Here is a 20940-nt window from a genome sequence, read left to right as displayed (position 1 = left end):
GGTATATAACAGGCCACAGATCCACCTCCCAGCTGTTAAATATTCACAGAGTAAAAATAAGCAGATCCCTGTTTGCTCTACTGTATTGTCCTCTCCTTGATCCAGGGGAGTGACAATTTGGTGCAGGCGCAGAATGTAAAACCGGTAATTAGACTCAAATGTACTGCAGATGGACTTCAAAAGCCAAGAAAATGAAAAGCACTTTTATTGTTCTCTTTTTGACAAATTTAGCACCCACACAAACTTGAAAAGAACATTGGTATAACCAACAAACTGACATAAATTGTTTCTTATTCCATGTAAAATTTTCCATGTTATTATTTTATTGTACATTCATGCATCCCTATTATTTCCTGACAGTTAAAGTGCTTCGATGTGGTGTAATGTGAATGCATCATATAGAGCCTATCTTCCTAGTGTTATATGCTGTTAGAATATTCCAAGTGTGCTGATTCATTCTGCTCACTGAATGTCAATGAGGAGCCCGGAAATACCACATCCTGTCCAATTACGGACTTTATGTAAAGATTTCACAAAAGTGAGAAAGTAATTGAAAGCAGGCAAGCTGAGATGAAGTCGATGGAGTCCGAGCAGTAAGGCAGCAGCAAATCAACACGTGCACACAGCCTTTTAAATTAAGAGTTGGCTATATAAGCTAGGATGAATGCAAACTTTTCGAGAAGACTGTAGCCGGCTGTGGCTCTAGCGGACAGTTGGTTGGTGTTGTCGCGCCAGCCCCAATGCCACTCTTTGTCACATCAATTGCCACTGGTTTCGACAGAGCACAAAGATCTGGGACCAAGCCAGGTTTCTTAATGCCCAATCAAAAACCCCCACCGTGTTGATATATTGCACATACAGGAAATGTGTTTAAACCGACATAGTAAACAAAGAAAATAAACAAGCAGAATGCACTTCAACACCTTGAATAATTTAATAACAGATCAAAGCAGACAGCTGTAGACTCAGCTTCCGAAGCATTTTGCTCAGGGACATCTCTGGGAAGCAGCAGTGTGTGTGGCATGTTTTGTTTGCCTACTTCAGGGGTCAAAGGTCGCATCTCTGATCCACCACAGATCAGAAAAACAGTGTATTGTTTCCCCCCTACACCAACAGAACTTCCGTTATAATGCCCTGTTCTAATTGTCTCGCACTACAGGCTCCCACTGTGTGAATGGCAGACTGCCAGGCAGAAACCATTAAAGACTTTATCTTTTGAAGTTTCTGGACCTCTACTACATGCAATGCGTTGATGTGTGTGTGTGTGGGAGGGTGGGGTGGGGTGGTGGCAGCGGACATCTCATTACAGGCCTGTACACAGGAACCGAGGAACACGAGGTAACAGAACTCATTAGAGGGGAGTTTTCAGACCCCAGAAGGAATCCCACAGACTTTGCACACCAATGTTCACACCAAACCAGTGCTCAGACAGAGACCCTGCTAGTTAGCGATCTCTAACATTCAACATACTATCTCACAAACAGCAGGCTGACTGCTTCTCTCTATCTCACACACAGACACAAACACACAAACACAAATTTCTCTTTCTCTCCTTGTGGAGACCTGAGACCTAACTCAGACCCAGAAATAAATTGTCCCTATTCCTTAACCCCAAACCTAACCCTAACCTATCATTAACCTCAATAACCTAACTTTTACAAGGCCTAATGCCTAACCCCAAACTAACCAGTAAATCCTAAAAGCAGGGCCGGCTCCAGGCATAACTGACATAAGTGAACGCTTAGGGCCCCCGACAGTTAGGGGGCCTCCAACTGCTAAGGAGCCCCTTGACCGATAGGGGACCCCAAATACAATTTTGCTTAGGGCCTCCAAAAGACTAGAGCCAGAAAGCCTAAAAGTGATACAAATTCTCACACCAGGTACAATTGTAAGTGATTTTCTTTGTTTCGACACTTAAATAATTCTGGTCCACACCAGTAACGTACTACAAAAACACAGCTAGTTATCTATTTATCTCAAAAACACCCACATAGCTAGCTAACAACATATCTCAACAACACCCAGAGAGCTAGTTAACAATGTATCTCACACCAACCCAGTGCTCAAACAGAGACCCTGCTAGAGACCCACACAGCTAGCCAAATATGTATCTCAACAACACCCACAAAGCTATTTTGTAATGCAACAACACCCACACAGCTAGCTAACTACGTATCTCGCTCACACACAGCAAGTAGCTCAAAATCTCTCCCTCTTACAAACACATACTCTATCTCAAACACACACATCTAGCAAGATCTCTCTCTTTCTGTCTTGCTCCTTCTCTCCCTCAGTGAAATGACTGCACATTGTACGAAAATGTAATTAGCGTAGCCTAGCATGACTCCACAAGTTCACAAATATTATTTGTCATGTTTTTTTATTATGTCCTGTAACTAAATTAATTGACACACACCAACACACAAACACTCCACAAACACATACATCCCTTTAGTTCTATTCACTTTTTTTTATTTTAAATGTTGCAGGAATTTACTTTCTGTTTTCCATGTTATATCTGTAATTTGAACATGTTTATGTTTTGGAAAAATTTGTTTTTGTGTTTTGTTCACTGTTTTTGGGGATTTGTCAGACTGCAGGAACACTAGCTGTTTCCATGATGTCATCTAATGGGGATCCAAATAAACTGATTAGCAGTTCATTCAAATTGTTAATTTTTTTGGTTCTCTTATGACTAATGAGATCATTACATGCTGGGTTGTCAGTTTACACTACAAGTAGTTATTCATGTTGTGGGCGGGCTGAATAGCGGCCTGGTATTGGAAATATAAATGGCTGTTCCAATTCGCCCTGGCAGATTCTGTTTTCGTCTGGACGTCAACAGAATCCAATAGGGTGTCATTTGGAAACAAACCAATGACTCACCAATCCAGACCCTGTATAGCTGCTGAATCAGGCTCGCTCCATTTGTCTGTGTATTTAATTGGTATTCACAGATATCCGTCAGAAACGGGCGTGTGACGGATCCCATTCAAACACCTTTCTGTGTTGTTCTCCTAAACCCTTTGCTGAAACCCAAGGAGACAAGGCATCCAGTCAGACTCCTCGATCTCGACTGACTCTTTAATTAAGGATCCCTTTGACACGTCCCCTTAAACTAAAAATAAATGTCCTCCATTTTAAATCAGGCTGACGCTAATAGATGTATTTTTGTGTTAATGGCTAGTGAACAGTGTGCACGTGCGTGTGCGTGGGTCCGTGCCCACGTGCGTTTGCGAGTGCGTGCGTCTGACCCCGACGTCTCCCCCCGCCTGTCGTTTCCAATAGGATCCTGCTGCGTATCACAGGCTAATGAAGACCGAGCGTGTATTAAATGGAGAAACTCTTTGGTGATGCGCCCTGTTGCAACCACAACGGGAGACAATAAGCCACATGAACAGACATTTCACAAGTGAAAGCAATAGGGTTTGTGTGTCATTGTGTCAGCGTGCGCAGCCAATCAATGGACCGCCAGGCTGCTGAACGGTGGATCTGTATGACACCGATAAACAGCTGAACAGTTGGCCTCGGAGATGTATTATTTGGTGGGAACTAAAATGGGCAGATTATAAACCAACACTCCAGTTTTCAGTATTACATTTAATACAGACTAAGGTTTTCAATCTGTATATGCTAAGATCATAACATTAATTTCCATGAAAATGGACAGTCATATTGTTCAGATATTGTATATTGTTAAATCTATGTTAAAAGGTTTCTCTTACTGGGTAATTCAGTGTCTACTGACCAATAGTATGTAGCTGTTTCTTTTTGCATTAGGACTTAGAAAATACATTTATAAAGGAGCTGTTACATGACCGGAGCCTCACAGATTTCCTAATGTATGCCATTTACAAAACATATGAAACCCATCAGAAATGGATGAGGACTGAGGTCTCTGAGTAGTAAGAACTACCATCGCCATCTGTGTCCATTTTACATACAGAATTGCTTTGATTCACACTGTGTATTGGTCCTTACAAATAAAACATATTAATCACAGTATTTTGGGGTTCTGTTATGCTTGCAGTGCAGTTTAGATGTTTGCTTAAAGCAGCCTACGAGTGGATCTACTAGCGGTTTCACCTCAAAAGGATTACCTGGTATAGGTTACAAATATCCACCAAATACCGGATGCTGGACATAAAGACTATAGTCAATTCCTCTTTCTCTCTTTTAACATTATTTGCTTCTTTAGTAGCTATATCATTACATCTAAATTGCAGTGGCAAATCTACCATATAAATATCAAGTTTTTAGGCAATGAAGGAATTTGTTTTCATGGTACTCCAGTCCAAATGTTGGTATCTTTGGAGAAAGGGGATATTTTAGAGTTTATTCATAGGATCTCCAACCAAGATTTGGTTGCTACATTTCGCCCAACCCCTCCAAATTGACGAGGTCTGGGGGGATGCCCAGACTAGGGGCTGTGTAGCTGTTAGTTAAGCTCCTTGGTTTCACTTTGAAGGAACGATTCACCTTGAACGACAGATTCACCTTGAACAACAGATTCACCTTGAACAATAGATTCACCTTGAACAATAGATTCACCTTAAACAACAGATTCACCTTGAACGATAGATTCACCTTAAACAACAGATTCACATTGAACGATAGATTCACCTTAAACAACAGATTCACCTTGAACGATAGATTCACCTTAAACAACAGATTCACCTCCCTGCCCCAGGTGTTAAATCTAGCGACCTTTCAGTCAATGGTCAGACACTCTGACTGCTGGAACGCCTGACAGCTAATGAGTCCAATGGAATGATTGCAAAGAAAACAATGCTTTTCCCGGAGAAACACGGGAACAAATGTGTGTGTTACATTAGTAGTCAGAAGCACTCATCTTGGGGTGATGGCGAACATGCGTTCTCGTTGACATAAGATGTGGCACAGGATAACACAGTCGATTTCTGATGATAACACCATTATATTTTAATAAGCAGGACCTTAACACAAGCCATGAAATCCAATTAGAAATAAAAGTTGTATGAAACACCCTGAAATACAATGGCAATTAAAAATAATGCTAAATCTAGTTCATATCTAAGTTGTGATGAAAGCTCCAGGGTTGGCTTAACTACCGGCTGGCATTTTAGCTAATTTGAGTAAATAAAGGATAGAAAGGGAAACGACGTCCCTACAGGCGAAGGGTGTAAGTAATGTTGTTATACATGCTGATGATCTCAAATGAACATGAAGGCTAATATATCCTTTTTCTGGTTGATTACTCTGTTAACCAATGAGCCTACATAACAACATCTCAGAAGCTGCCACGTTGAGTTAGAGTCCCGTTTGATTCACTCCAATTTCCCTGCAAATAAATCAGCATCACTTACAAGACCCCCTAAGCCTGACAAGCATTTTTAAATCTTTTAGGAAGATGAATTATTGAGGAGAGATTAATAATCCACCAGCTGCAGATAGTCTTATGATATGATGAAAATACAAGTATCATGTTTGGGATGATGATGATGTTTAAGCTCTTCCTGAGCCCTGGCAGGACATGGTGAGTGTTCTAGACCCCTGGCAGGGCATGGTAAATGTTCTAGACCCCTGGCAGGGCATGATGAGTGTTCTAGATCCTCGGCAGGGCATGATGAGTGTTCTAGACACCTGGCAGGGAATGATGAGTGTTCTAAAGCTTCAGCTGGGCATGGTGAGTGTTCTAGACCCCTGGCAGGGCATGCTGAATGTTCTAGAGCCTCATCAGGGCATGACGAGTGTTCTAGAGCCCTGGCAGGGCATGATGAGTTTTCTAGAGCCCCGGCAGGGCATGATGAGTTTTCTAGAGCCCCGGCAGGGCATTATGAGTGTTCTAGAGCCCTGGCAGGGCATGATGAGTTTTCTAGAGCCCCGGCAGGGCATTATGAGTGTTCTAGAGCCCTGCACCAACGTCGTGGGAGCAGGGGAAGTACCATTTTGCCCCCATTGCAGTATATAAAATACCTGTACAATAATTACCTAATAAAGTGAAATAAAAGGCTCTAAGAAATTTGAAAAGAAAACGTAATTGTACTAAGACAAAGTGCACCTGAAATACTTAAATGTTAATGAAACACACATAGTTGTTCTCACCTAGATCATTTTAAACATCGTAAACCAAACCTTTATCATTCTTTATCACTGAGGAGGGATGGGATTGGAGATAAGATAAGACAGCTGTACCTTCGCCCTCTGGACTTATAAACCCTCTGATAACAAAGTGCTGAGTCTGTGGCTGAAGAAAACCGGGCTGTTTTAGTGTTCTAGACAGAGAAGTAAACAGGGAAAAGGGGTCAAATGAAAGTTTAATGGAACGGGTTTTAAAGGGCCCACGATCTGACCCAGTAAACCAAACCTCATCAATCAGACGGAAGGTTAAACCACAGAGGTTCAAGGACCTTGTTATGTTTAACCGTAGCAGGTCAACAGTATGTATCTCCACCCCTCCGATAGAAAAACACTGCTATGACTGTGGGGTTTATTTAGTCATGACCCTGTATTGGAATAAGGATCGTTATAATGCGTGGTCGCCAGCGTTTTAATGACACAAGTCCTATGCAGAAACACGGACCTGAGTTTTCCATTACCAGTAATGATGGTACCAGGTGATGGTACCAGGTGGTTGCCTTTGATCTCCATCGAGGTTTAACCTGTGGACATGGCAGCAGACCACTTGGTTAGTGTGTGTGTGTGTGTGTGGCATAGCTTCTACTCTCCGACGGCTTCATTATCTCAGACAAACAAATGAGGCAGACGACTTTGAGTGTGAGTGTGTGTTTGTGTGTGTGCACGTGTGTCTTTGTGACAATGTGAGTGAGACAGAATCGACAATACCAACAGTTAAGTACATACATTTTATTTACTATTTTATTATTAGCATAGCATAATGTAGAATTGCCAAGCGAGGGTTTGTGTAGCGTAGCGTACGCTAGTGAAGCGTAACCCGACTCATGCTAAAAGCATAGCATTGTGCAGCGCGCTGTAGCTTACCTGATGGCAGATCTCATGCACCACCACCATGGTCAGCTCCATCTGATATGAGAAGGAGGAAACCTCTGGGTCCAGAAGGATCTTCTGCTCCACGAAAACACTCAGGCCCCAGTTCTCCATGGCGGCATAGGGGTGCTTGGGAACGGCCAGGAGGTCTACGAGAAACATGCAGAGGTCAGAGGTCAAGGGAGAAGAGAAGAACATGTCACGGGTGCGCCCGGGCTCGATTAAATGTTCAGAACAGCGACATGTCTGTTTAATTGAGCGTGGAACACTGTTTTTATCGGTCGTACTGAACGCAGCCCTGTGACCCGTGTGGCTCAACTGATGGAGCATAGCGGAAGGTTCACAGGTTCAATTCCCATTGGGGTCATTCACACATGAACTGTATGCATGACCGTAAATTGCTTTGGATAAAAGTATTTGCCGGCCATAATAACAACAGAGACTGGTGAGAAGAGTAGCACACAGAACAGGCAAGGGAAAAACAAGAACCCCTGGATTAGCAGAATGCGGTGAGGCCTTTGTATCTCAGACCCACAAAGACAAGCACACAGAGCGACAAACACACACACACACTCTCGGGTCAAAGGTTACAGAGGGTGAGTACACAGACAGCCTACAAGAGGCCTACATGCAAGAAGTATAATTCGAGGCAAACATTGTTCATGCTTCAAGCAACTTCCTCCTGTCTCTTCAAAGCTGTGAACTACGTAGGTAAGGCATTTCTTTCTCTATATCTGAGATGTGTAACGTGCATTTTTTTTTTTTTATATAAACGACTTGTCACCGCGAAAGCACATAAAACTTTCTCCTCACTTCCCGGGTTCTCTTGACTAAGAGCAGGAGAGAGAGATTGAGTTTTCAGTGACAGCCGTGGCTTTCCATGACAGTGATGGAAGATATTTCCACAGAAAGAAAAAGAAAAAGGGGACTTTAAAACTCTAAACTTTATTTGTAACGAGTAATGAAAGAACCATTTGTTATTTCTCGGCAGGCAACAGGCAGTGAAAGGGCGCCGTGTTCCCCATTTCCAAACAACAGCTCCAGTTTGCAGAGAGACAGAGGCATTCACAACAGGGACAGGTGCCATTTGGTTGAACTGCATTTATGCTGAACTCCATTGCTCTCAACTGCCAATATTCTCAGAATGAGAAGAAAGCTGCTACTTTATGACGGGTTTTAACATCCATTTTTAATTTGTGAGCACGGCAGTGTCACAAGTCCATTGGAGTCAGGTGTAAGAGACACACTTTCACATAAAAAAACATTTTAAAAAAACCCTGAAGGGTTGAGATTACACTCATGTTCTTGGGGAATAGTAAGAGGTCCGTAAATGCCTCATATCTCATCCCAGCCCTGGCATAACCTTCCGTTACAGATCCTCTGCTTATCTTAGTCAAAGACGACATGCAGTGCATTTAAAAAAATCAAGGGGCTGCAAGTACTGTCGCATTCACAGTGCCGTAATATGATTACCGGGTGTTTGGGGGAAAATCAACAAGAATGTTGGGTACAGCCAGTCGTATATTCCTCTGAGGTAAACAGCTGATAATTCATGGAAGCGAGGGGCTATCTTTTGGCGTGTCACACAGAGAAGTGTGACATGGATGCCAGTTCTCCCGGTCTCTGCCTGTGGCATGCAGAGTATCGGGAGGACTCAGTGACAGGGGAGGCCTGGTTTAAGAAACATCAGGAAGGAGTCGAAAGAGATAGAAGACATACCTGATTACGGGAGAGAGGAGAGAGACAAAGATACAGAGAGAATGAGAGAGACGCAGAGAGGGAATAAAGACAGAAGAGGAGTGGATTGGAAGGGAATAGGAGGGAGAGAAATGAGAGATGGACACAGGAGGGAAGAGAAAGAACGACTGAGAGGGAACGAGGGGATAAGCAGCAGAGGCAGTTTCTTGGTTAAACAGATTAAAGCACCATAACAACTGTTCTCATGACGGCTGTTCTCATGACGGCTGTTCTCATAACGACTGTTCTCATAACGACTGTTCTCATAACGACTGTTCTCATGGCACCGGGACTCGGGCCGAAAAAAATACGTCATTACAGCCTTATGGGCGATCTGACACTGTGGTTTTAAAATCACAACAAGACGGAGGCATAAAACAACAACAAAAAAACGTGTTATAAAATGATGAGAAGCTAAGCAGTTCAATTAAATTAGCATTCTGGAATTGCAGAGAGGAAATCCAAATGGAACAGGCAGGCCCTAATTGACCATTGTAAGTGTGATTTATGACTGGAGGAATTGATGGATACGGGGCCATTATAATTTCGTATGGGCCCTGACTGGTTGGCCAATGAAGCAGCTGAACCAGGGCACACAGAGTCCCTCTGGGAGGCGACATGTTCGGTCCGTACCGGGTGACGGGATCTCACCCATTTAATTAGAAGAATATTATGAGTTGCTTCTATCTGACATGGACAATGTGTTTGTCAATACTCTGCACAGAAGGAAATTTGATTAGCCGATAAAATGGGATGGCGTCCACTTTTAGACTGTAATCCATTAGTACACTGCTAGGAAGACGCTGTCTTCACGGACACATGTTCCAGCCACGTGGAGGAGCGTGTTCTCATCTTGTCCCTTTTTTGCGTTTTAGATCAAACACCCATCACTCCTACACACAGTCATGCACAATATTTAGTCTGTGTGTGTGTGTGTGTGTGTGTGTGGAAAAGGCCTCAGTAGTGTGAGATGCAGGGAGGGGAATGACAAAGGTGCAGAGGGAGAGGGGAGGATAGAGGAGGGGAGGAGGGGAGGAGAGGGGGAGCAGAGAGGATAAGAGGAGAGGAGAGTCAGCAGAGGAAGGAAACTAGAGAGCAGCCTTGAGAGCGGGGAAAAGAAATGGAAGAAAGATCAAATAAAGAAACAGCTTGCCTTTTCAAACAGGGAGAAAGCCTCCGAAGTTACAACACACCAATTATTAAAAACATACTAACACAAGCCGGTGCAGGCACACACGACCACACACACACACAACTGCACACACACAACTGCACACACACAACCACACACAATGTATTTTTAGACTATGGTTTGGGGGAGAGGTGTACTGATTCCCCTCCTTCTGTCATTTGGTTGGGGCGCAGGCCCTACCGTCTTTTTGTTGTGTTGCGTGCATGTGTTGTGTGTGTTGTCTGTGTGAGTGTGTGACCCACATTGTCGTTACTTGTGGGGACCACAAGACCACAAGGTTTTTTCGGCCGGTCCCCCACAAGGGGAAATTGTGTTTCTGGCTCAGGGGTTAGGTTCAGGTAAACATTTACAATTGGGAACACTCTTAGAATTGGGGTTACTTTCATGTTTAGGATTTAGTGGTTAGATTTAGAGTTAAGCATTAGGGCTAGGATAACTTTAGGCAGTAGCATAAGGCTTAGGTTTAGTGTATGATTAGGGTTAGGGGTCAATTGAACATTGATTACTGGGTCAGGGTTAGGTCAGCAACCCACAAAGATGGAAAACAAACCTGTGTGTGTGTGTGTGTGTGTATAGGGAAGAGAAATCAACTGATCCTTCTCCTATAGCTCTTTGGGATAGATGGATGACGGATGAAGGAAGATACTGTGAGCATCTCTCGCCTCCACCAAGGGAGAGCTTGCTGCCTACAGGGGTAAAGGAGAACATGGGGTCCTGGAACATTTCAGAGGCGGCTGGGAGGGCCAGCCCCACCCCTCCACACCCCCCACCCTCCCCTCTAATTCAGACCTACTGTGCTGCAGCTATGAAATGGGAAAGAGGATCCCTTTGAACGTAGGAGTTGTGTTTTTTTGCTCTTTGAGTTGTTTAACAAATGCCTTTGGGCTTTGTGCTTGCCTTTGTGTCCAGGGCTGCGTCTGCAACAAAACTCAGTGAACGTGGTCTTGCTGTCGAGATATTGGAGAGTAGACAGGCTATTTGAACGCCCAACAAATTATCTAAACCACCTGCCAAATGTATGACCTAGAGACACAGATACTTGCCACTGATTACACATACCCACAAAAATTATTCAAAACAAAACAAATCATCATTAATAAAAAGCAGAACAACTTATTACTTGACCAGTTGCCATGACACAAACATCATTGTAAACACACCCAATATATAGATCTTTTCTCTTGCCATTCAGTGGGGAGAACAAGTATTTGATACACTGCCGATTTTGCAGGTTTTCCCACTTACAAAGCATGTACAAGTCTGTAATTTTTATCATAGGTACTATTCAACTGTGAGTGACGGAATCTAAAACAAAGATCTAGAAAATCACATTGTATGATTTTTAAGTAATTAATTAGCATTTTATTGCAATACATAAGTATTTGATCACCTACTAACCAATAAGAATTCCGGCTCTCACAGAGAGAAATCTTTTCTTTAAGAAGCCCTCCTGCAAAATCGGCAGTGTATCAAATACTTGTTCTCCCCATTGTACATGCTTTATTTGGCTATGTAAAGGAAAGATTTCCATGCCAATAAAGTCCTTTAAATTGTATTGTACTGAATATCAGAGAAAGAGGCAGGAAATGGGAGGGGCAGAGAGAGAATGGGGGAGAGAGAGAGAGAGGCGGGGGGAGAAGAGCGCTAGGTGATGGGTGAAGAGAGAGAAGAGGGGAAGAGAGAGTATAGTATTCTGTAGAGGATTGCATAAGAGAGAGAGGGGCAGAAAACGAATGAGAGAATGGAGGAGAGAGGAGAGGTGCAGAGAGAGTAAGAGCGAGAGAGAGAGAGAGAGAGAGAGAGAGAGAGAGAGAAAAGGTAAAAGAAAAGTCAAAATGCCAGGAAAATAGACACCACTTTACATTAGGAAGCACCATCATAAAACACACAATGCACTACACTTACCCTGGCCTTCAAATTACAGCATCAGGCAATTTTGGAATGGCAGTGAATGCTCTAAAAGGAAGAGCTTGCAGAGTTCTCTATGCAACGAGATAAATATTCCAATTAAAATATTTGATAGTGTCATCACGTGAAAGTGAGGTATGGGGGGGTCCACTGTCACCATAGCTATACAAAATGGGACAAAAACCCAATTGAGATTTATTCTTAATATCCAAAGAAAAACACCCACAAACGCATGCAGTGCAGAATTAAGCCGATTCACATTAATTATAGACACCCAAAAAAGAGCACAACATTTTTTCATTCACCTCAAATTATGTCCCGAAAAACTCCCTTGAATTCAATGCTCTTAGGAACCAAGAGTTGAACACTGAAAAGAGCCCCCTACTGCATGTCAGCAGGCTCTGAGACTTACAAATGAAACACACCCAACCCACATCCTTCTCAGACCGTCACTGTCTCCCAAAAATCAGCGGAGATAAACCAAATCACCAATCAAACCAAAAGCTCCTATTTAGAACATTGGAACAAAGAAACACAAAACAAACATAGTTGCTATCGGGCCCTGAACAGAGATTATGAATTGGCTGAATATCTTCTTACTGTCAATGTGAAGAAGAGACAGCTCCTTGCAAAGTATAGAACCTGTGGTCTCTGTACAACAGGTGAGGTAGAGACAGAGTTGCAGTTTCTCCTGAAATGTGACAAATAAACCTCCACAAGAAAAAACATTTTGAAAAATTCTGTGATTTCATAACAAATTTAATACCAAAGAATTGGACAACAAAACTAAATTAGAAGAATGGGAGAAGGACCTAGAGCAAATATTTCAGCCATATTTTTGCACATTTGTCATACTCTGAAGAAAAGTAATGCCACACACACAAAACACACAAATACAAATAATCATACTCATACAACATACACTTAGATACACAACCACACACACACAACTTAATTCTTAAATGTTTTTTATTTTGATGATTTTAATAATAATTGTACAAATCTTTTTCTTATTACATTGTAGAATGCTTTGGCAACATTGTTCAAAATTGTAACTTTCATGCCAGTAAAGCCCATGGAATTGAACTGAACTGTAAAAGGGTGGCACAGAGAGAGAGGAGAAGAGCAGCGAAAGAGAGAGAGTGTGGGAGAGAGAGAGAGAATGGGGAAGAGAAAGGTGAGGGGCAAAAAGGAGACGGAAAACAGGGAGAGAGGGACCGAGCGTGGGGACAGAGTGAGAGAGTGGTGGAGAGAGAGAGAGAGTGGGGGAGAGCGATAGGTGATGTGCAAAGAGAGAGAGGAAAGCAGACTATATCAATGAACCAGATCCTGCTCCTGAATCAATATTAATAGCAACGTTTTTTTCTTGTTAGGAAGCCTGTGTGCTGGTTGGGTGTGTACTTCCCATTGGGTGCAGAACAATTACTTTAACCCTTTTCCGTAACAATGTCAGTTCTGTGGAAGACAGATGTGTCCCAAGAGGAATATCACACCCGTGAATTGGGTCACGTCACGCAGAATATTATATCAAAATTGAACCCCCTATAATAACTAACAAATCTATATTATTGCATATTAATGCACCCACCTTGGCAATTACTCCAAAGCCTGTCAAGTCTCACAAAACCTAAACTAATCTGAGGGCAGTACGAAAATAAAAATAAAAGGGTCGATAAAAAGATACGCTCCAACACCGCAGTCTCACATGAGGTAACACAAAACAAGGCATGACAAGGTGGGGTCAATGACAAGACTGTCTTCAGACATCTCCTGTTACACAGGGCGGAAAATATCTACCTCTGTGGCTGAGCGGTTCCATTCTGCCTGACACTGTGTCCGACACAGGGGATTTGGACCTGCCGGTATCGAACATTCCGGTTGGCCCACCGACCCGAAGAGTTTCTGGAAACCCTCCGGGCCGGTCCGTCGTCCTTGTCAGAAAAGAAAAACGTAGATTGTACTAATTTGGCAAAGATTTCCAGGCTATAGAATTGATTCCAAACTGATGAAGACTGTGACGACGGCTCGGTTGGGCTTCACCACGGAGGGTCACGGGGAAGGACGCCTGAATGTCCAGCGCTCAGCAGGATCAGTCACTGCCTCCGTCAGCCTTCCATCACATGTCTAGGGGGTCGGACTCTGGCCACATTACCCATTAATAACGGAGCTAATAAACTGACCCTAGTCGATCCAGGTTACGGTCTGTAATTCCACTGTGACCGGGAGGGGTACCGGTGGCAGTAAACTGACAAATGACATTAGCTCTGACCCTGGAGGGTGGTTGAGGCCGTTCCTGGAGTAGGTTGAGGCCGTTCCTGGAACTGGGCTTTTCGTAACATCTGCCTCTGTGGTCTGGAATAGGGCCTGAAGCCATAACAGCGACTGAGCCGAGAGGCCGCGCCCCGGCCGAAACCATGACTTCATGTGTGTGGTCGGACAGCGGTAGTCTGTGGTGTGCCGACGCATCCCATTAACAAAGGGGAACGCAGTTTGATGAACAAAGTCTGGATCTAAAACACCTGTCGGAGGCTAGCCCATTTAGCACAGGCCGAGGAAGCAGAAGCAGGTGACGAAGTCTAGCCCGGTTAGCACAGACCTAGACAGCAGAAGCCAAAGCTAGGCCAGACAGGAGCTGGAACGGCAGCTTGGCGACGTCTCCGGGGGGAGTTTGGCTCAAACACGACCCTGGCTCCTGAGCAGGTGCGTAAGGATGCGCCAATCAACCCTCTTCTCCTCCTCCATCCATCCCTCTTCTCCTCCGCTATCCCTCCATCCTTCTCGCATCCCATCATCTCTCCCTCTCCGTACAGATCCCCCATCTCTCTAACCCCCCCCCCCACCCCACCCCCCCGTAGGCGGAGAAACAGCACAGTAAAACCAGGTCAGTGTGGTAAATGGCGCCCCATGGCCAGCACAATGTTCTACTTTAAACCTGACACCATATGGGCCCAGAACACAACACAACGAAGAGCAGGGTCTCTATTGGCTCAGTTCGCTCCCACAGGAGTGACAGTCTGAAGTAACCATTTAGGGGAGTAGTGTTCTATTTGGGAGTCCTCCGCGGTACAAAAGGCCCTTCTGAAGGGTATCTAGAAGCGTATAGACCCTGTGAACCGGAACACATCTGTCTCCCAGATGCTTCACAGATTAAATAGATTAAAAAGACAGGTGACAACTAATAAACAAAAAATAACACCCCTATAATCCACCAAGGCCTCTGACTCAGGGTGTATCTCTACCATCCATCCATCCCTCTACCCCTCCCTCCCCCATCCCTCTACCCCTCCCTCCCCCATCCCTCTACCCCTCCCTCCCCCATCCCTCTTTCCCTCCCTCCATCCATCCCTCTTCCCCTCCCTCCCTCCCTCCCCCATCCCTCTACCCCTCCCTCCCTCCCCCATCCCTCTTTCCCTCCCTCCATCCATCCCTCTTCCCCTCTTCCCCTCCCTCCCCCATCCCTCTTCCCCTCCCTCCCTCCCCCATCCCTCTTCCCCTCCCTCCATCCATCCATCCCTCTACCCCTCCCTCCCTCCATCCATCCCTCTTCCCCTCCCTCCCTCCCCCATCCCTCTACCCCTCCCTCCCCCATCCCTCTTCCCATCCATCCATCCCTCTTCCCCTCTTCCCCTCCCTCCCCCATCCCTCTTCCCCTCCCTCCCTCCCTCCCTCCCCCATCCCTCTTCCCCTCCCTCCATCCATCCATCCCTCTACCCCTCCCTCCCTCCCCCATCCCTCTTTCCCTCCCTCCATCCATCCCTCTTCCCCTCTTCCCCTCCCTCCCTCCCCCATCCCTCTTCCCCTCCCTCCATCCATCCATCCCTCTACCCCTCCCTCCCCCATCCCTCCCTCCCCCATCCCTCTTCCCCTCCCTCCATCCATCCATCCCTCTTCCCCTCCCATAAATAGGGTCCCCAATTGGAGGCAACGATCTACACCTGCCTCCAACTGGGGAGACCAGAAGGATTGTAGGTGGCTAGAGGTACCACCTTCCGTCCTGTCCTGACTATGACCCCAGCCCAGTGCAGAGATGGCTAGGGGCATAGCCAGGATGTGACACTCCACTCCTCCATTCTTCCACATCCTTCTCCAGTTTCAACGTAAAAACAACTGTTATTTCTGGAACTACCTTTCTAGATTAACTGAATTTGACAATTACCCCACATCTGGTCACCCCTCTGAGCCTGGGTCCTCTCTAGGTTTCTTCCTAAAATTCGACCTTCTTAGGGAGTTTTTCCTAGCCACTGAAATTCAACACTACTGTTGTTTGCTCCTTGGGGTTTAAGGCCGGGTGTCTCTGTAAAGCACTTTGTGACAACTGCTGTTGTAAAAAGCGCTTTATAAATACATTTTGATTGATTGATTGATTGATTGAGACTATTAGCTACTTTGGAGTTTCAGGTGTTTTGTAACAAACCAACAAATGCTCCTTTTAAAAGCACTGTCTGTACCCAGACAGAGTCTGGGAAAATGTTTGCTTTAGACAGTTGAGTATGGACACAGGGTAGACCATTCTGTCCCTATAGGATTCAGCTGAAGGATATCTTAGTTTACTTCAACTCGATGCTGTTTCAAAACAAAGAGAGAATCACACAGCATTCGAGACGGTGTAGGACAGAGAGTGAGAGAGGGCAATGATGTCAAGCTCTTCCACACACTAAAGTTGCTGTCAATGAAGAGAACTGTGATAAAAGACAGGACCTGATCCTCCAAGCTCCAGCTGTAAACCTGGACTGGGCTGTCTAGGAGATTTCTGAACCAGGGAGATGACACAGCATAAAGAGACAGAGACAGAGACAGTTGAGGAAAAATGAGCCAGATCATGGGGAGACAGAAAGATAGAGAGACAGAGAGATAGAGAGGAAGAGACACAGGAACAGAGGCAAGGCAGAGCGGGGGCTAAGGAAGTGAGAGTTGCAGAATAATAAGATAGCACAGGGAGACTCCACAGATTAGAAGCTACAGGCCAAACTTTTTCCTCCGCTTTAAGCTCCAAGCTCTGTTCAGCCTCCCCATGAATGTGCCTCGGGTTGGCTCCAACAGTCCACAGACATAACAATCTCACTCAATAGAGACCTCCCTTTCACTCCTTCTCCGCTGCCTCCCGCTCTTCCTCCTCTCTGCAGCTACACACCTGAGTCCCCCCCCCCCCCCCCTTTCCAGTGAGGTCAGGCATGCGCCTCTGCCTATGACTGCGTCTCTGAGTGCAGGCTGTTGGCCGTATGTGAGACACAGCCACGTGATCTCGTAGAGTAATGTCGTACTGTGACGCAGTGACATGTGGGTAATGTGTCGGTTATCCAACGCCCAAGTCCATACATGTAATTCCATTGGCCGGACATTTTCGTAGTTATTCTGATTATATAGGCCTATGATGTTATTTAATGCATTTATTTATTATAATTTATTCACATTTCTTATAAAAGCACATTATTTTCTTTGTCATTCTTGAAACCTATCCTAGTGAGGATGAATGATTTAGAACACAGTAGATGTACACTGCTATATTAACCTTAATACTTAAGTTCTATTTTTCAAACACAACATGTTATGTAAACAAGAGGGTGAATTTGTTTTGGTTGGGGTGGGGGGAAGATTTGCACAATTTATACTTTATGCTTTCATATTTTACATGTTTTACAGATGTGACATTAAGAAGACAATACATATCTTTCTTGCCTATAACTGTAATAATTACTTATTTGGTTTCATACTGAGACTCTGTTGTAGAGAAATGTTGTTCAGTGTGAGATTTGTAATGTGCAACGTCCTGGGTGGGGCGGAGACACTACTGGCGCAGACCTGAGCAGCAGCGCCCCCTCCAGGGCCACGCCAGCAGCATCGCTCAGGGACACGCCAGCAGCGCCCCCTCCAGGTCCACGCCAACAGAGCCCCCTCCAGGTCCACGCCAACAGCGCCCCCTCCAGGTCCACGCCAGCAGCGCCCCCTCCAGCTCCACGCCAGCAGCATCGCTCAGGGCCACGCCAGCAGCATTGCTCAGGGACACGCCAACAGCGCCCCCTCCAGGGCCACGCCAGCAGCGGCGACTTACGCGTTCACGTATTTATGCGTAGGTAGTGTGCATTTGCGTGCAAATGGGATGCAGATGGTAAGAGACAGGGCTGGACACAGGGGGCATTTCAGATGTAAAACCGTGTGCACAAAGGACCAATCGTGTTCACTGATACAAGTGTCAGCTAAAAGGCATGTGCTAACTGCCAGTTATTGGTCTGATTGGTTGTCATGCCCTCTACCCCCCCTCCTTTTCTCTATCTATCTCTCTCTCTCCCTCCATCTCCCTCTCCATCCTATCCCTCCCTCTCTCCTCTCACTTTCTCTCTGTTTGCCCAACGTCACTCAATCTTTAGATTTTTCTCTTTCTACCTCAGAATTACCCCTGTCTTTCTCTCTCCCTGTCTCCCTCACCTTGTATTTCTCTCCCTGTCTTTCTCCCACTGTCTCTCACTCTCCCTGTCTTCCTCAACTTGTATCTCTCTTCCTGTCTCTCTCCCTGTCTCCCTCACCTTGTATTTCTCTCCCTGTCTGTCTCCCACTGTTTCTCACTCTCCCTGTATTCCTCAACTTGTATCTCTCTCCCAGTGTCTCTCCGTGTTTCTCTCTCTCTCCATCTATGATCAGGGCTATGTAGTCCTTATCCCTAACCCCCCTCAGCTATTAAAAACCTAAACAAGAGTGTGGACTGGCAGCAGGAGAGAGTCCCAGCATCTTTTCCCCTCATGACGAGGCAGCCAGTGCGTGTGTCTCACCATGTATTCAACACTACACCGCCTTTTTACTCCCCACAAGGGACCAGGCATGGTGACAGGACCCATCCGTACAGCGCCTTCAGGACAGAGCAGAATGGCCTTTTCAGAAATGGGAATGATAACAATGACTGCCTCCCAAATGGAGTCCTGTTCCCTAAACAGTGGCCCTGCTGATGGGCCCCGGTCAAAAGTAGTACACCGTATAGTATAGGCTGCCATTTGGGACACGGCCAACGTATTCATGTCCCTTTACCCCCCGATGCCGCCACACAAGGCTCCGCTCGCCTGTTCTCTGAAAAGGCAAACGCTTCCCACGTCTCGGGAGGACAGTAATCAGTAGCTCCAGAAAAACTCTGTGTGCCGAGGTGGGATATGCGACCGTGTGTGGTTGTAATATCTTATTCTTCAGGAACGGTCTAGGTTTGCTTAGCCCGTCCACAAATCTCAGCCCCAGCCAAGAAAGCAGGGAGGCCAGGGCCCAACAGGATGTAATTAGTGAGTCAGGCATAAAAACTGACAGACATATCTGGTCATATCATGCGGTGAGAGGGCAAATGATGCATGTATATATATATATATATATATATATATATATATTTATTTCTTTACAATATATCCCTGTATTTTATTCAATAACGTTGCAATATTCAACACTGGCCAACTATATCCACGACTTTCCACCCATATAATCTTTATTTTATTAATTATTATTTTATTATTAATTCAAACAGTTCTTCGAAACACCATCATTCCCGCCCTCGACAGGCACTGAAGGAGCCCGGCACTGAAGGAGCCCGGCACTGAAATCTCCGTAGCCCACTCGTGGTACATTTGTTCAATTAACACCAGGCATTATAATTAAATTAAAGATTATTCACAGATTGCACTAGTCCTAATCCAGATTGCACTAGTCCTAATCCAGATTGCACTAGTCATAATCCAGATTGCACTAGTCCTAATCCAGATTGCACTAGTCCTAATCCAGGCTACATAGGGTCTTCCCCAAAAACTTTGCTGATTTTGACTCAGCAGAGTTTGAGGCAATGTCCCATCAACAAAACCGTGGCTCAGCAAAGCGGGGTGGTCGTACATTGGAGGAAAAGAGGTGGGGTGTTGTCATGTCTGCCTGGAGGAAAGAATATGGGTGGTCTTTCCCATTCACTGTTTGTTTTTCTTTCGTTTGTATTATGGGTTTTTTTCATTGTTGAAACCCCCCCACCACCACTAATTTAAAGAACCAAAAAATAATAATTTTACATAAAAACACGACGCTACCACATCTTGAGGTCCCTGAGGTCCCCCAGTCCTAGTTAAATCCATTAAGTCGTCCTTCCCCTCTCCTCGATGGGTACACATAATTCATTAGACAGCAATGTCCCGTGTTCTAAATTGCACCCTATTGCCATCCTAGTGCACCACTCATGACCGGGTCCCAGATGAACTCCGGTCAAACGCTCTACATCGTGGCTTTGTTCACTGGGGACAGTAGAACGCGTTACACAGCTTGACATACCAATCACATCAGCAGCCCACGATACACAAAACTATGAAACACTCCCAATTTCTCATTCGACTTTTATCAGGAGCTGGGAGAAGAACATACCAAGGCTGCGCTGTTGGTATTTGCATTATTTAATCCCATTGTCCCACAGATGATATATTCAACCGAGACAGACACAAATGTAATGTGATTGTACGCGAGTACGAGTCTCTGAAAATGTCACAAACGATTTTGGGGGGCATTTGTAAATCTGAGAGGAGGAGAATGTAGAATACGGATAACAAAAATGTGCTTTTACAGGTAAATATTACCTCATGTCATGAGGTAAGGTCATATCTCATGTCGTTGTTTGCTCATTCCTATCGGGAAACAATTCTCTCCAATGAAAGTCAAGCCATCCATGAAGTCCTCTCGCTAGCAGATAATAATTCAAAGAGGACTGAAGCATTGCTCCACGGCTCTTCTACCTGTCCTTGAAGTTAGAGTGAATGCACGCTTGAGACTGTAGATACTGTAACCTACTTTGAACAGGAAGTTTCTTGCCCAGCGCAGGAAAAGCAAATTTAGTGTATTCCCCACACTAAAGCTTGCAATTTCTGCTTTAAACGTTCAGACTATACATGCTCAAATGTAGAAATAACACTAACAGAAATACTCATTATGTAAATAACCATTTAGACCTCCTTTAGATGCAGGTTTATTTCCTGCTGTAGCAGACTGGGTCAAATTAAGTTACAGCATCTGTAGAGTGGGATACTGTAAATTGCTCAGTGTGAAACAAACAGCTCTACACAGAATCCCCGTGGTTTATTAAAGGTCTGATAGAGTAATCTAAACTGCTAAACAGAATA

The 20940-nt window shown here is 44.9% G+C and overlaps 1 protein-coding gene across 2 annotated transcripts in view; it reads right to left on the bottom strand.

Moving 5' to 3' along the window:
* The window catches only part of LOC105023119 (thyrotropin-releasing hormone-degrading ectoenzyme), a 162485-nt gene that overhangs the window by 80352 nt on the left and 61193 nt on the right, over positions 1–20940 (bottom strand). The window contains exons 4-5 of one of the 2 annotated variants that reach the window (XM_034287934.1): positions 6982–7136; positions 6579–6641 (exon numbers count right to left, since the gene is read on the bottom strand). In XM_034287934.1, coding sequence (XP_034143825.1) covers positions 6579–6641; positions 6982–7136 — 218 coding nt within the window. The remainder of the gene's footprint in view (positions 1–6578; positions 6642–6981; positions 7137–20940) is intronic. The other variant, XM_034287935.1, reaches the window with a different exon arrangement.

Source organism: Esox lucius, chromosome 18, assembly GCF_011004845.1.
Source record: "Esox lucius isolate fEsoLuc1 chromosome 18, fEsoLuc1.pri, whole genome shotgun sequence".
NCBI classification, from domain to species: domain Eukaryota; kingdom Metazoa; phylum Chordata; class Actinopteri; order Esociformes; family Esocidae; genus Esox; species Esox lucius.
This window is presented reverse-complemented; position numbering and strand designations above follow the sequence as displayed.